Raw genomic sequence first — 13,095 nt, 5'->3', positions numbered from 1 at the left:
AAACCAAGGCATTCAAAGGGCAGACATCATGTACCACCCTCAAGCCCCTGGAAGTTCATGGAGAACCAAGGCCTCTGGAAACACAAGACAACTCTTACCTAAAGCATGGGCTACTCTGGCTGGTAGCAACACATCATCCTGGGATTGTCCATCAGTCACAAGCACCACCATGTGAGAGAAATTTGGTCTCATCCCTCTGGAGGTCTGGAATAAATCCTTCAGCACGTAGGTTATACCACGACCTGAGCAAACAAGGAGAAACATGGTGGAAACCTGCCCAAAACCAGGTCTGCATATGGGGACTATGGGTCTCCTTCCACAGATGGGGGAAAAAGGGCATTCAGTGAGTGAACAGTAGCCTCTAGCTTGGGGCAATATCTTTTGAGGGAAGAAAGTAGTACATTAGGTTGGCTGAGATAGTTCAGGCTGAATTCAGCAGACAATTTTGGAAACAAAACATAAATTACTGAAGGATTTTTCCCAGACTTCAGAAAATATCCACAGCCCTCCCATTTCCAAACACCTTTAGAAAGACCAGGAAAGTTTCACAAAGATTTCTGTACTAAGCTGAAGTGGTTAAGAAGCCCCAAAACTGGATGCAAAGAATCCTATGAGGACTACAATGTCTCTGTTGAAAGAACTTCCATAAAAAGAAGGATGAGAGGCAAGGATACCCAGGAATTGGCAGTTTCACCAGTTCCACACCTGCTTTCCCTAACCAGTCTATTCAAAATTCTTGTGTTTTGATGAGCCTTATTTGAATGTGTTTGTGATCAATACCACTAAGCCAGGTGAAGGGTTTAGAGAACAAGACTTCTGAGCAACAGCTGAGAGAACTGTGGTTATTTAGCCTGGAGAAAAGGAGGGGAGACCTTCTGGCTCTCTGCAACTCCCTGAAAGGTTGGAGCCACATGGGGTTTGTTCTCTTCTTCCCAAGGAACAAGCAATAGAACAAGAGGAAATGGCCTCAAGCTGCACCACAGGGGTTTTGGCTTGGACGTTAGAACAATTTCTTCCCTGAAAGGGTAGCCAAGCCCTAGAGCAGGATGCCCAGTGAGGTCATGTGGTACTGAGCAATGTGGTTTAGCGGTGACCTGGCAGTGCTGGGTTAATGCTTGGACTCAATAATCTAAAAGGTTCTTTCTAACATAAACGATTCTTTGGTTCTATGACATAAGCCTTCAGTCAATATACATGGTGCCTCAAAGATTCCCTTTACATTGTCTGATAAGAAGACATTGATAAGGTTATTGAAAAGTGGTAAAGTTAAAACTACCTACCTTGAATTCTTGATTTTAATAAGTCCTGCTCATGTACCTTCAGGGAACCAGATATTCCTGTCCTGCTGGGAATGAGCAGGTGGAAAGTGTTGTCTGTCTCTAAACTTCTTAACTACAGAAGGCGAAAGTGCCTGAATTTCTGAGATGTTGAGCTGATGAAGAGCTGTTGCACAATGGAGGTGGAAAAGAGACATCATGTGATGACACACCATGAAAATAGGAGACGGGACATTGCTTTGTTGTTAGGGCAACACAGCAGTAACTGTTGGAATTTGCTGATTAAAATGTGCATACAGTGGGCAATAAGGATGCTTCAGCATCAACTCTCCTCACCTAATGGTTATGGGCTTTGTCTCCAAGCCAGGTATAAAAATGTTCCCCAAGTGCCTACAAAGCTATAAAATAATGACAAGAAACTCAATAGTAAAACTAGAACAAAGAACAAAGTAGTAAAAACAGGCAAAGGACATCAGGCTAGTTGGAAAGATTATCTCTGAAAATAAAACTAAACTCAATCCTCTGCTCTCAAATTTAAAAGAGCTTTGGACTATAAAGACTAAAAACCTGAGAGAGTTGAGGTGGTTCAGTCGGAAGAAGACAAGGCTCTGGGGAGACCTTCTTGTGGCCTTTCAGTGCTTAAAGGGGCTGAGAAGGTTGCTAGGGACAGACCTTTTAGCAAGACCTGTTGTGACAGGACAAATGGTGATGGTTTTAAACTAAAAAATTAGACTAGATAAAAGGAAGAAATATTTTAGGATGAGGATGGTGAGACCTTGTCCCACGCTGCCCACAGAATGTTGGTAGATATAATAACCCCATGCAATGCTACAGACTAGGAGATGAGTGGCTGGGGAGCAGCCTGGCTGAGAGGGACCTGGGAGTGCTGGTTAGCAACTGGCTGAACATAAGCCAGCAGTGTGCCCAGGTGGCACAGATGACCAATGGCATCTTGGCTTGCGTCAGGAATAGTGTGGCCAGCAGGACTAGGGATGTAATTCTGCCCCTGTACTTGGCACTGGTAAGGCCTCACCTTGAGTACTTTGTGCAGTTCTGGGCTTCTGACTTCAACAAAGATATTGAGGTGCTGGAGCAGATCCAGAAAGGAGCAACAAGACTGGTGAAGGGATTGGAGGAAAAGTCTTATCAGGAGAGGCTGAGGGAACTGGGGTTGTTTAGCCTGGGAAGAGGAAACTCAGGGGTGAAACTTATCACACTCTACAACTACCTGAAGGGAAGTTGTAGTAAGGTGGGGGTCAGGCTCTTCTCCCAGGCATCTTGTGACATGAGGGCATGGCCTGAAGCTGCACCAAGGAAGGTTTAGGATGGATGTTAGGAAGCACTTCCTCATTGTAAGGATAATTAGACACCGGAGTGGACTGCCCAGGGAGGTGGTGGAGGTGTCATCCCTGGAGCTATTTAAGGAAAGATTGAGATATGGCATTTAGCAACATGGTTTGGTCAATGTGGTGGTGTTCGGTCATAGGCTGGACTTGATGATCTTAGCAGTCTATTCCAGCCTCAATAATTCTGTGATTCTGTGATCCCTAGACCATTCCAGGTCAGGTTGTTTGGGTCTCTGACCAACCTGATCTAGTTAAGATGTCCCTGTTGACTGCAGCAAGTTTGGACTAGATGGCCTTTAAAGATCTTTCTACCAATACAAAACATTCTCAGATTCTATGATACTATAACTTTCTAAGTAAGTTCAACTAAATGGGTTCAAAACACTGAAGAGGTCCAACTCTATGTGTGCAGCTCACCTGGTTTTGTGTTGCCTCCAGCATAGCGCAGACCCTTGATGGCTTTCAGGGCGCTGTTGCGGTCACGGTACTGGTTGAAGTAAAAAGCTGCCCTGGGCTCCTCCCCGTACTGAGCAACAGCAACCTGCCAAAGGAAAGAGGCTTGTGGAAAATGTGAGGGGCTCAGGCACACATCAAATGTGCCATCACTCAGTAAATCACCTTGAGTTAGGTAGCACAACTAGTTGTGCAACAAGAGTGCAAGAGGCTGTGTTTCTTGCAGACTGAATCAAAGAATGACAGAATTCTCTCGGCTGGAAGAGACCTTTAATATCATGTCCAACCATTAACCCAGCGTTGCCAGGTCACGACTAAACCATGTCCCTCAGCACTACGTGTCTTAGGCAGAACACTAAGCCTTTCTGATCTGTAACACGTGAGCAATCACACTGCTCACATGGATGAGCAGAAGGTGAACACTTGGAAGGAAAACACCTTCAGGAAATAGAATAACAAAATCTTGCCTGCGTCCCTTCAGGTCCAATCTTCGGAAAGTAGGAAACAATCCGGAAGAGGAAATCCTTCACTTTGTTGAAATTGCTCTGGCCAATACTCGAGGACTTATCCACCAGGAACCCCACATCTGCTTTGAACTTGCCACAGACTGCAGAGAGAAGAGAGGATCTCCATAACCTGAAGGTCCTAAAGCCGAAGCATGGGTTTTTGTGTTCAGAGCAGCAAAACAAACCCAATACCTCTCGTCATGTCAAAGGTTGATGAGTGAGCAGGCAGCACCTTTGCCCTACAGGGTAGTGCTGAGAGGTATTGTCCTCTTTCACTACTTAATAGAATTTTGGCTCCTGAGAGCAAAGAAGGTCATAGTCCCAAGTGTTTTTGACCTATTGCAGCATCATCATCATCATCACACATGGACACACACTCACTTGGTCCAGGGAGAGTGGTCAGCAATGTAGATGCTGCAGTGGTTGATAGTGGAGTCTCAGGAGTTGATGGTAGTGCTGTGGTGGTAGCTAGCTGAAGAAGAGTGGTTTCCACATTGCTAGGAGATATTGGTGGGGATCCCATCGTACCCAATTCTAAAGAAATCACTGGAGTGATTGGCACTGGTGACTTGCTGTGAGGTCCTGCTGCAAGAGGCAAACAGCAGAGTTGGGTTTTAAACTTCTTTTAGATACAGTGTCACTATCTAGCAAAGCATCAAAAGAGTAGGGAAGCCAAGAAATTAGCATCAGGAGCAATCACCAAGGTAAACCAGCAACACAAGTCTCCAGTCTTCATACCTGTGTGCCCAAAGATTGTTGTCTCTGGTCCCTCCATGTCTCCAAAGACTGCTCTTATAGAAAACAAATACATTTCTTTGGGGCTCAGTCCTGTCACTCGATACGATCTAGAAGCTGCTGGTAACAGTTCCTGGGAAAGATCAGAAGCTGTGACAAAAGAAAAACCATGTATTGACTGGGAGCCAGAGAATCACAGAAAACATCTGGCTGGAAGAGACCACCAAGATCATCCAACGCAACCCTCGACCCAGCTTAGGGTCAGTCCTAAACCATGTCCCCAAGTGCCAGGTCCACATGCTGTTAAACACCTTCAGGGATGGCGACTCCACCACCGTCCTGGGCAGACCATTCTGATGTTTGATCACCCTCTCTGTGAGGAAGTATTTTCTAACATCTAGCCTGAACCTCCTCTGGTGCAGCTTTTAACTATTTTCTCTCGTCCTGTTGCTTAGCACCAAGGACTGGCTGGCCCCCTCCTCAAAGGAAGCAGCTCAAAATAACTCCCATGTCTGGAGCATCCTGTCCTCTAGTGACACCAGGAAGCTGAGGAGAGACATCATTGCTACAAAGATTGGGGCGTAGGTTTCTTCTCCCTAGTATCAGGTGATAGAATGAGAGGAATTGACCTGAAATTGCACCAGGGGAGGTTTAGGTTGGATATTAGGAAAAAATTCTTCACTGAAAGGGTGGTCAGAGATGGGAACCTGGAGGTGTACAAAAAATGTGTAGACATGACACTTCGAGACATGGTTTAGTGGCCATGGTGGTGGTAGGCCACTGGTTGGACTTGATGATCTTAGAGGTCTTTTCTAACTGAACCAGTTCTATGAAAAGGCCCTTCCTGTTGCATAAGGAAGGAAGGTTGGCTCTGGATGAGGCCCCACTGACATACACAGGTTTGATTTTGTGTAACCCTGGCCAGAGGAGGTCTACAGCTGGAACAACTTGAAACTCAGTAGAAGGGGACTCCATCCTTTATGGGGCAGGCTGGCTAAGGTTGGTCATCAGGAAGGAGATCATAAAATGTGCTTCAAAGAAGGGGCAAGGGAAGTGGGTAATGAATGAGAGCTCCTTCAGAATAAAAAAAATCAAGTTGCAGAGAAGAAAATTAATCAAGGCACCAAGAGAAGAGAAGGAAAAAAGGACAAAGTTCTTAATTGCCTTTATACCTTAATTCTGGCAGCCTGGGTAATTAAAGGAGAGAAATTGGAATTCCTCGGTCATGAGCATAAATCTGATCTTGTAGGCACTATGGAAATGTGGTGGCAAAAGTCATCTGATTGCAATGTTGAATCAATAGCTATAAACCCATTTCAGGAGGATCAATGGAGTGAGGGCACAGGGGGACTGTCAGCCATGGTATTATCCATTTCTGAGCTCCTGACAACTCTGAAACCAATGATTTTTGAATACTTAAGGGCCTATATTTTAGCAGCACGGCACAGGAGGGGAACAGTTACATTAGATCACTTAAATCACCCTAGAGAACCAAATGTTCAGTTCCCTAATCACTTCTCCATGACATGTAAGGCAAAAAAAATGATGCTGCCACAATAGACTTCATCCTGAGTGGCATATGCTGCAAGTCTTAAGCTGCCAACACCCAAATGTCCTTGGATTAAAAAAAAAAATAAAATTAAAGCTGATGACCTGGTAACTGAAAAAAACAAACAACACAACAAATCACTGCAGGGAGTGCAGGGGAACTGGGTCAGATGCCTTTTCCTTATTGACTTGTGGAGATCATAGAATGGTTTGGGTTGGAAAGGATCTTAAAGATCATCTAGTTCTGAACCCCTGCCATGGGCAGTGACACCTCCCACCAGACCAAGGCCTCATCCATGCAGCCTTGAACGCCCCCAGGGATAAGGCATCCTGGACAACCTGTCCCTGTGTCTCCCCACCCTCACTGTAAAGAATTTTCTCCTAATAACCAGTCTAAGTCTCCTCTTTTCCAGGTTTACCTTGAGGGTGATGGAGCCCTGCAGCAGGCTGCCCAGAGTGGTTGTGGAGTCTCTTCTCTGAAGGGATTCCATGCTCACCTGGACATTATGGTACTGGGCAGCCTGCTGCAGATAGGAGTAGAGTAGAGTAGAGTAGAGTAGAGTAGAGTGGAGTAGAGTGGAGTAGAGTGGAGTAGAGTAGAGTAGAGTAGAGTAGAGTAGAGTAGAGTAGAGTAGAGTAGAGTAGAGTAGAGTAGACCAGACCAGACCAGACCAGACCAGACCAGACCAGGTTGGAAGAGACCTTCAAGATCATCACATCCAACCTATCATCCAACACCACCTAATCAACTAGCCCATGTAACCAAGCACCCTGTCAAGTCTCCTCCTGAACACCTCCAGCGATGGTGACTCCACCACCTCCCCGGGCAGCCCATTCCAATGGGCAATCACTCTCTCTGTGTAAAACTTCCTCCTGATCTCCAGCCTGAACCTCCCCTGGTGCAGCCTGAGACTTAGCAGGGCAGTTGGACTGGATGATCTCCAGAGGCCACTTCCAACCCCTACCATTCTGTGATTATGTGACTCTTTCTCCCACCAAAACCGCCAGTACCTGAGGACAAGCGCCATTTTAGTAGGTATGTGGATGCTCCGGGAGCAGCTGTCCAAGTGAGCAAAACACTGGTCTCTGCAGCCTCCTGCACTGTGAACTCAGTCACTGTGGGTAAATCCACTGTTGGAAAAGAAAGGAATTAAGAGAAGATCCTACCTACGGGAAGGGCCATGGATTATTGCTACCAGATATGCGGGCTGCTAACATCACCCCACCATCAATGTGCAATGCAGAGAACCATGAATCCAGCCTTTGCAGCACAAAGAGAATTGTTCCACCAGGACATACCTGTGTGGTGAGTTAGAGTCACCTCTGGCCCCTCAGTCTTGCTGAAGACAGCCTGAATGCTGACTTTGTACAGGGTGTTGGGCAGCAAGTGGTCAATCCTGTAAGCCAACACTCTACTGCCCAGGTACTGAGTCTTGGCAATCTGTTTGTCTGTTAAAAAAAGGGGATACTTCAGAACCTGGAGATCACCAGAGCTCCAGATCACCAGTGAAGTTGGTGGCATCTCCTCCAATGGAAGTAGTCATTCCTCACTGTACTGTTGTTTCAGAGCTTTGTTTCAGGGATTATCTTAATGAACTCAAGGAGAGAAGGAGATATCAACAAGGGGTACAGACTGAGGACTATGCTTCCCAATAGTGAGACCTCTCTTCTAAACCAGGTAGTAGGTGAGGAGTTTGGAAAAGTGCCTCCCATAACCATGAACAGAGATTTGTCCATGCTAGAAATGAGCCTGTGCACCCTTTCTCTGCTCACCTTTGCCTGCTCTCACAGGGCTCCAGGTGACTTTGAACTTGGTGGCAGCTGCCATGGCACTCCACATCAGAGACAAGCTTGTGCTGTTGTAGGACATCACTTTGAAATTGGAGACGTAGCCAAGAGGAACTGCAAAATGAAGAAAGCATTAGACTACTGTCCAACAGGGCTCCTTTTTGTCCATATAATGAGGCCAATGAGCTATACCTGGCATCTCTACTGCTCAGTGTCTCATCATTCTCACCTGGAGAGATGTAAGATTGTACTACTTAAGGTCTGGACCACGTGTGTAGATCCTGCCTCTAGAGCAGAACGCACTGTGGAGTGCATTATGCTCTACATGCAGGTGGGAGCACCTCTGCATGATAGGGATCTAGAAAGTCATGACATCGAGATCTTGGTATCCCCACACTATCTGCAGTGCAAAACATCCACCCAGAGCTCCTACAGGTGCTCAACATCCATGTTTAGGTGTGCTCTTCTTCACGAGGGTCAGTCCATTGTCTCCACAATGTATTCCAGGGCTGCTAGTCATCTTCTGCCACTTCTAAACCTCCCCAAGGACACATCTGTTACTGTACAAACATTGCCTCTGCTTTCTGATCATTGTGCTCAACATTGCTGCCTTTCCCCTACTGGGATGCAGCAACCCTAAAGTTTACCATGAAGGGACAGGCTCTGGCCATCAACTAGACCTCTGTCTCGCCCACTTCCGCATGAAAAAACTGCACTTGCTGCCCCTTCTCCAGGCACAGCCCTTTGGAGACCCTGCTTCTCTGAGGCAGGGCTCAACAAGTTCCATCTTGGGATGTTCCTCTCCATTTCTCTCCCTACAGCAGAATTTTGAAGAATCACAGAATGGCAGCGATTGGAAGGGACCTCTGTAGGTCACTGAGTCCAACCCCTCTTCCAAGGCAAGTTCACCTAAAGAAGGTCACACAGGAACATGTCCAGGCATATTTTGGGTGTCTCCGGAGAATAGCTCCAGATATTTACCCACGTCTCATTTCTCTTCCATCTGGACTCCTTGACAATGTGGAAGACTTTGGTCACTGGTCTGGATTTTGGGATGCCTGGAAGCTCAGTGACCACACATTAGGCAGTTCATATCTGAAGCTCTGCCCAAGCTCACACATGAACGTATTGATTCCAGATTCCTGAAGACTCCCACGCAGAAAACCTTGAGCCTTTCAGATTCAAAATCTAACCTACCAAGAACAGAAGGTTGGCAGGGCAGATGACCACCACCACAGTCCCCCTGACACAAGGAGGAGATGATGAAAGTGGGGTGCAGGATGTAGAGCTTAAAGCCTTTGTAGAGATACACATGGTTGAACCAGATGTGCAAGGACTGTGTGCTCCAGTAGCTATTTGAACATCCTGCCCATACTCACGTGTCCTGGCTGAGGTGGTGATCCCTGGTCCCTCCAGCAAGCCAAAGAGCACATAGAGGGAAATCACATACTCAGTGTCGTGGGCCAGGTTGCGGAGCTGGTAGGCTGTGACTGACCTGTTGAGGGCCAGCTGATGAGGATGGTCTCTGCCAAAGAACTCTGTGGAAGAGAGAAAATAGAATAGAATAGAATAAACCAGGTTGGAAGAGACCTTCAAGATCATCGCGTCCAACCTATCACCCAACACCACCCAATCAACTAACTCATGTAACCAAGCACCCTGTCAAGTTTCCTCCTGAAGAGGATAAGGATAAGGATAAGGATAAGGATTGAAGAGGCTGGGGAGGAGTTCTGTTGCATACTGGAAAAGACATTGTGTTTTCCTTGGCAATCCATCTCCAGCCTCTGCTGTAGGACACCCACATACATGCTGGTGAAAGAGAGTTTTCCTGTAGTTATTTATCTGGGAGTTTGAAGGACCCAAACCAGCTGAGAGGCACTGAAGAAGCCAAATCACCTCTCACATTCCAGGCCCATGGTAATGTGGTCATATGCCCCGTCTCTCCCCATCATCTGGGGATCTTCTGGCCTTGGATTTCATGATCTCCAGAGGTCACTTCCAACACATACCATTGTATGACCCTCAACCCTGATCAATACTGTAAAGGGTGGATATTAAGAGAATGGGTCCAGACACTTTTCAGTGGTTCCCACAACAGGAAAAAGGGCAATGGGCACAAACTGGAACCCAGAAGGTTCCATTTGAACAAGAAAGTGTTCATTCCTGTGAGGATGCTGGAGCTTTGGAGCAGCCTGCCCAAAAAGGCTGTCGGTCTCCTCCTGAGAGATTCCAGACTCACATGGACATCACGATCCCACGCAACCTGCTCTGGGTGAACATTCTTTAACAGGATGTTTGGACTAGATGATCTCCAGAGATCCTTTCCAAACCCTATCCTGCTGGAATTATGTGATCTGAAGGAGTAGCAACATCCCTGAGCTAGATGACCATCCCCCTCTCTTCCCTGAGGACCAGTCAAGGTTGTGTAGGACTCTTGCTCTATATGTTGAGCTGGGGTCAGGCTGAACATAGGTGTGCAGAGACTGCCTGATAGCACTATGGGCCAGCTCCAGGAATCATTTTTGGTCCCAGTTCATACCCTAAAGTTGTAGTAGAGGGTGCTCAGACTAGTTGATGAGCTGGACCAAGCCCCTACACCAAGCATCCCTGAGGTTCTCAGTGCTTTATCTCTCATGCTACAGAAGAAGGTAGAGGTGTTGTAGGATCTTACCTGGTGTAGGACCCCAAGCCACTCGGTAGCCTGTGGCTCCAGCAACTGAATCCCAGGAGACCAGAGCACTGTTGATGGATATCTCACGTACTTTCAGCATCTGGACAGTGCTTGATGCCACTGCAAGAGAGCCAAGTTGACCAATTGCATCAATGTCCAAACAGCTTTTAAGTGGTCCTCTAAAGCTATGATGAACCAGAATACTTTCTACATCAGATAACAGGCAGGGTGGTGACTACAAAGGACACCAGCTCTGTGCTGCCAACACAGCCTGACCTCCATCCTCTAGGTCTGGCTCCCACTCCTGATGTAAGGCACTCACCTGTTGTTGCTTTCCCGCTCACCACTGGCCCCTCAACATCCCCAAAGACAGGGTTGACAGTGACAGTGTACTCTGTGCCAGGCTGCAGCCCCTGGATCACATAGTAGCTGTAGCTATTGCTGAGGTTCACATCCTGGATGCTGCCCTCTGCAAAGGGAAACGATGTCTGAGTTTCCTTGGGTCAAGGCCAAGGAGAACCAACCTCTTTGGATCTTCCTGACTAGGAAAGCAGAGGGCAATCATGCAAACAATCACTTGAGAACCACACAGTGCATGAGATAGCAACATTTCAGTTCTGTGGCTTGGACACACACCAGCAATGTCCTCAAACCGAGGACTGTAGTGATATTAGAGCAAGAAGAACGTTGAGGAGCTAATGTACATCTGGGTGGAAACAACCCACAGCCTCAGGGACCATCAACAGATCAAAGGAGCTCAGGGCTTTGCAGGCCAAAGACAACAAATCAGGTAGTAGCACACAAATATCCACTTATGGATCTGTGAGCAGTCCTGTAAGAGTGTGCGCACTCTGCCCAGCCCCTGGGTGACTCAGGGCTGGAGTGTCCTTTTGTCCTCTTGCTTTCCCTGCAGGACACAAGAGCTAACTTATGTCACAAAAGACATTTTCCCACTTCTGCATCCTTGCCGCCTACTAGAAGCTGTTCAGCTAAACCTCTGGGCACGGCAGGAGAAGAATTAAAACCGAGTCTTTGGCATGGGCAGAGGGGCAGAGAGGTGCAGGCAACAGTTTGCTGCGGTTTTTGGAGGGTAAGCTGCCATTTACAGTTTGGCCACTGGAGGGCGCCATGCCCCCATCTTCCTCACACCCTGAGGCCCATCCCCCTCTCCCACCCCACTACCTGGAGCTCCTCTCCGCCTCAGCTGCTCGTTTATGTGTCTCTCTTCTCTGTCTTACAAGTCGGAGAAGAAAAAGCAAACCTCTCCAATTCTTGGGGTGCTTGCACAGGGATGGATAGAAGGCCCCAGCATCACCAGATCCATAACACAAGGTCCTGGGATGGTAAGGGATGGAAGGTGGGAGGAGAACCCCCCAGGACCCAGCAGCGAGAGAGGGCTGTCCCTTAGGATTTTACCACCCCTGGTTTGGGGGTGACCTGGGAGCAGGTGAAAGAGCTGCTCAGAAAGGGCAAATCCAGAGTGAAGGTGATGTGCCCTTGCTGCTTCACCTGAGGATCTCCTGCATTGTCCCATCAAGGAGAACTGTTCCCACTACAAAGATGTGGCAGCCTGAGCACATACGAGCTCCATTTCTATCTGGGACTGGGTAAACTCTAGTGTTGTGGCACATGATTGTTTCTGGAGAGGCATTCATTGCAATGCAATAAAAGTGTCCTTATATTTTCCCTGTAAAGGTTTTTCCCTTCTGATGAGGTCTGGAGCTGTTCTCCCACTATCCACCCCTCCCCTGGTGTAAGATATCTCCTTATTCCCTACCCAGAGGAGCTGAGCCAGAGAAGAGTGTGTTATTTATTCAAAGGCTGTGATGGAGCCCAGGTGTGCTGACATCCCATCTCCTCTCTGAACCACAGAAACATCCATCTCCCAAGGCCAAAATATGTCATCAGACCTCAATTTCTAACTTCTGCTCCCCCACACTGGCAAGGAATTTATGTTTGGGTTCAGGACAGGGGGAGAAGCTCCAGCTGCAAATGCAGATCTGTCTTCAAACACAAGAATTTATCAAGGAATGAATATGTATTATGGGATGCCAGGTCTTGGTGCTGCAGAGAGGAAAGCTACAAGCAGAGACACTTCCAGTCTATAAGGTGGTAGTACCTGCCCTCCCCAAAAGGAATTTACCAGAGGGGTTGTGGATACAGCTCTGCACTGAACACACTTCGAGCTTCTCTCCAGCTATTAACCCTTTCCAAGGCCACTCAGGTCCAGGAAATCCATCACTAATCCCATGTTAACAAGGCTGGATACTTATAAGTGCTTTATGTGGAGCCAGAGCGGGTATTTCTGCATCCATGCAGAGTTTGCCACCAACACCCATGGAACAACTCTCTGTTGCAAGCTTCTGAACAGAAAAAAACACTCACAGACTCCAAAAAGCCTGACTGCCTCCAGCTTCTTGTTGCATGGCTGGACATGGAAGGTGTTAGTGCTCTCAACGCCTTGGGGACCCCACAGCTCCTGTCTCTCCATCTCCCTGCCCAACAATGAATGCACCCTGCTTGTGAGTCTCTACCTGCTGATGTCCAAGTGAGTCTGTAGCCTGTTGCTCCCTGGACAGGGCTCCACCTTGCCTGGAGTGTGTCGGTGGTTTGGTTCTGCAGCAAGATGCTTTTCACAGGCAGGAGCTTCACTGGAAGGAGGACAAGGAACAAACCTTTCAGAGCAGCCATCTGCCAGTGGAGGATTTCATAGAATCATAGAACTGTTTGAGGTTGGAAGAGGCCTTTGAGATGTTCACATCCAACTGCTT

At 47.5% G+C, this 13,095-nt stretch overlaps 1 protein-coding gene across 1 annotated transcript in view; it reads right to left on the bottom strand.

Moving 5' to 3' along the window:
- Positions 1-13,095, bottom strand: part of LOC137457271 (collagen alpha-1(VII) chain-like) — a 133,392-nt gene that overhangs the window by 105,083 nt on the left and 15,214 nt on the right. Inside the window, exons 10-19 of the mRNA XM_068169106.1 lie at positions 12,859-12,975; positions 10,647-10,793; positions 10,325-10,444; positions 9,033-9,191; positions 6,877-6,996; positions 4,321-4,467; positions 3,964-4,167; positions 3,544-3,683; positions 3,041-3,164; positions 99-242 (exon numbers count right to left, since the gene is read on the bottom strand). Of these exons, the coding sequence (XP_068025207.1) occupies positions 99-242; positions 3,041-3,164; positions 3,544-3,683; positions 3,964-4,167; positions 4,321-4,467; positions 6,877-6,996; positions 9,033-9,191; positions 10,325-10,444; positions 10,647-10,793; positions 12,859-12,975 (1,422 nt within the window). The remainder of the gene's footprint in view (positions 1-98; positions 243-3,040; positions 3,165-3,543; positions 3,684-3,963; positions 4,168-4,320; positions 4,468-6,876; positions 6,997-9,032; positions 9,192-10,324; positions 10,445-10,646; positions 10,794-12,858; positions 12,976-13,095) is intronic.

Source organism: Melanerpes formicivorus, unplaced genomic scaffold, assembly GCF_026170545.1.
Source record: "Melanerpes formicivorus ecotype bairdi unplaced genomic scaffold, bMelFor1.0.p_v2 SCAF_3, whole genome shotgun sequence".
NCBI lineage: Eukaryota > Metazoa > Chordata > Aves > Piciformes > Picidae > Melanerpes > Melanerpes formicivorus.
This window is presented reverse-complemented; position numbering and strand designations above follow the sequence as displayed.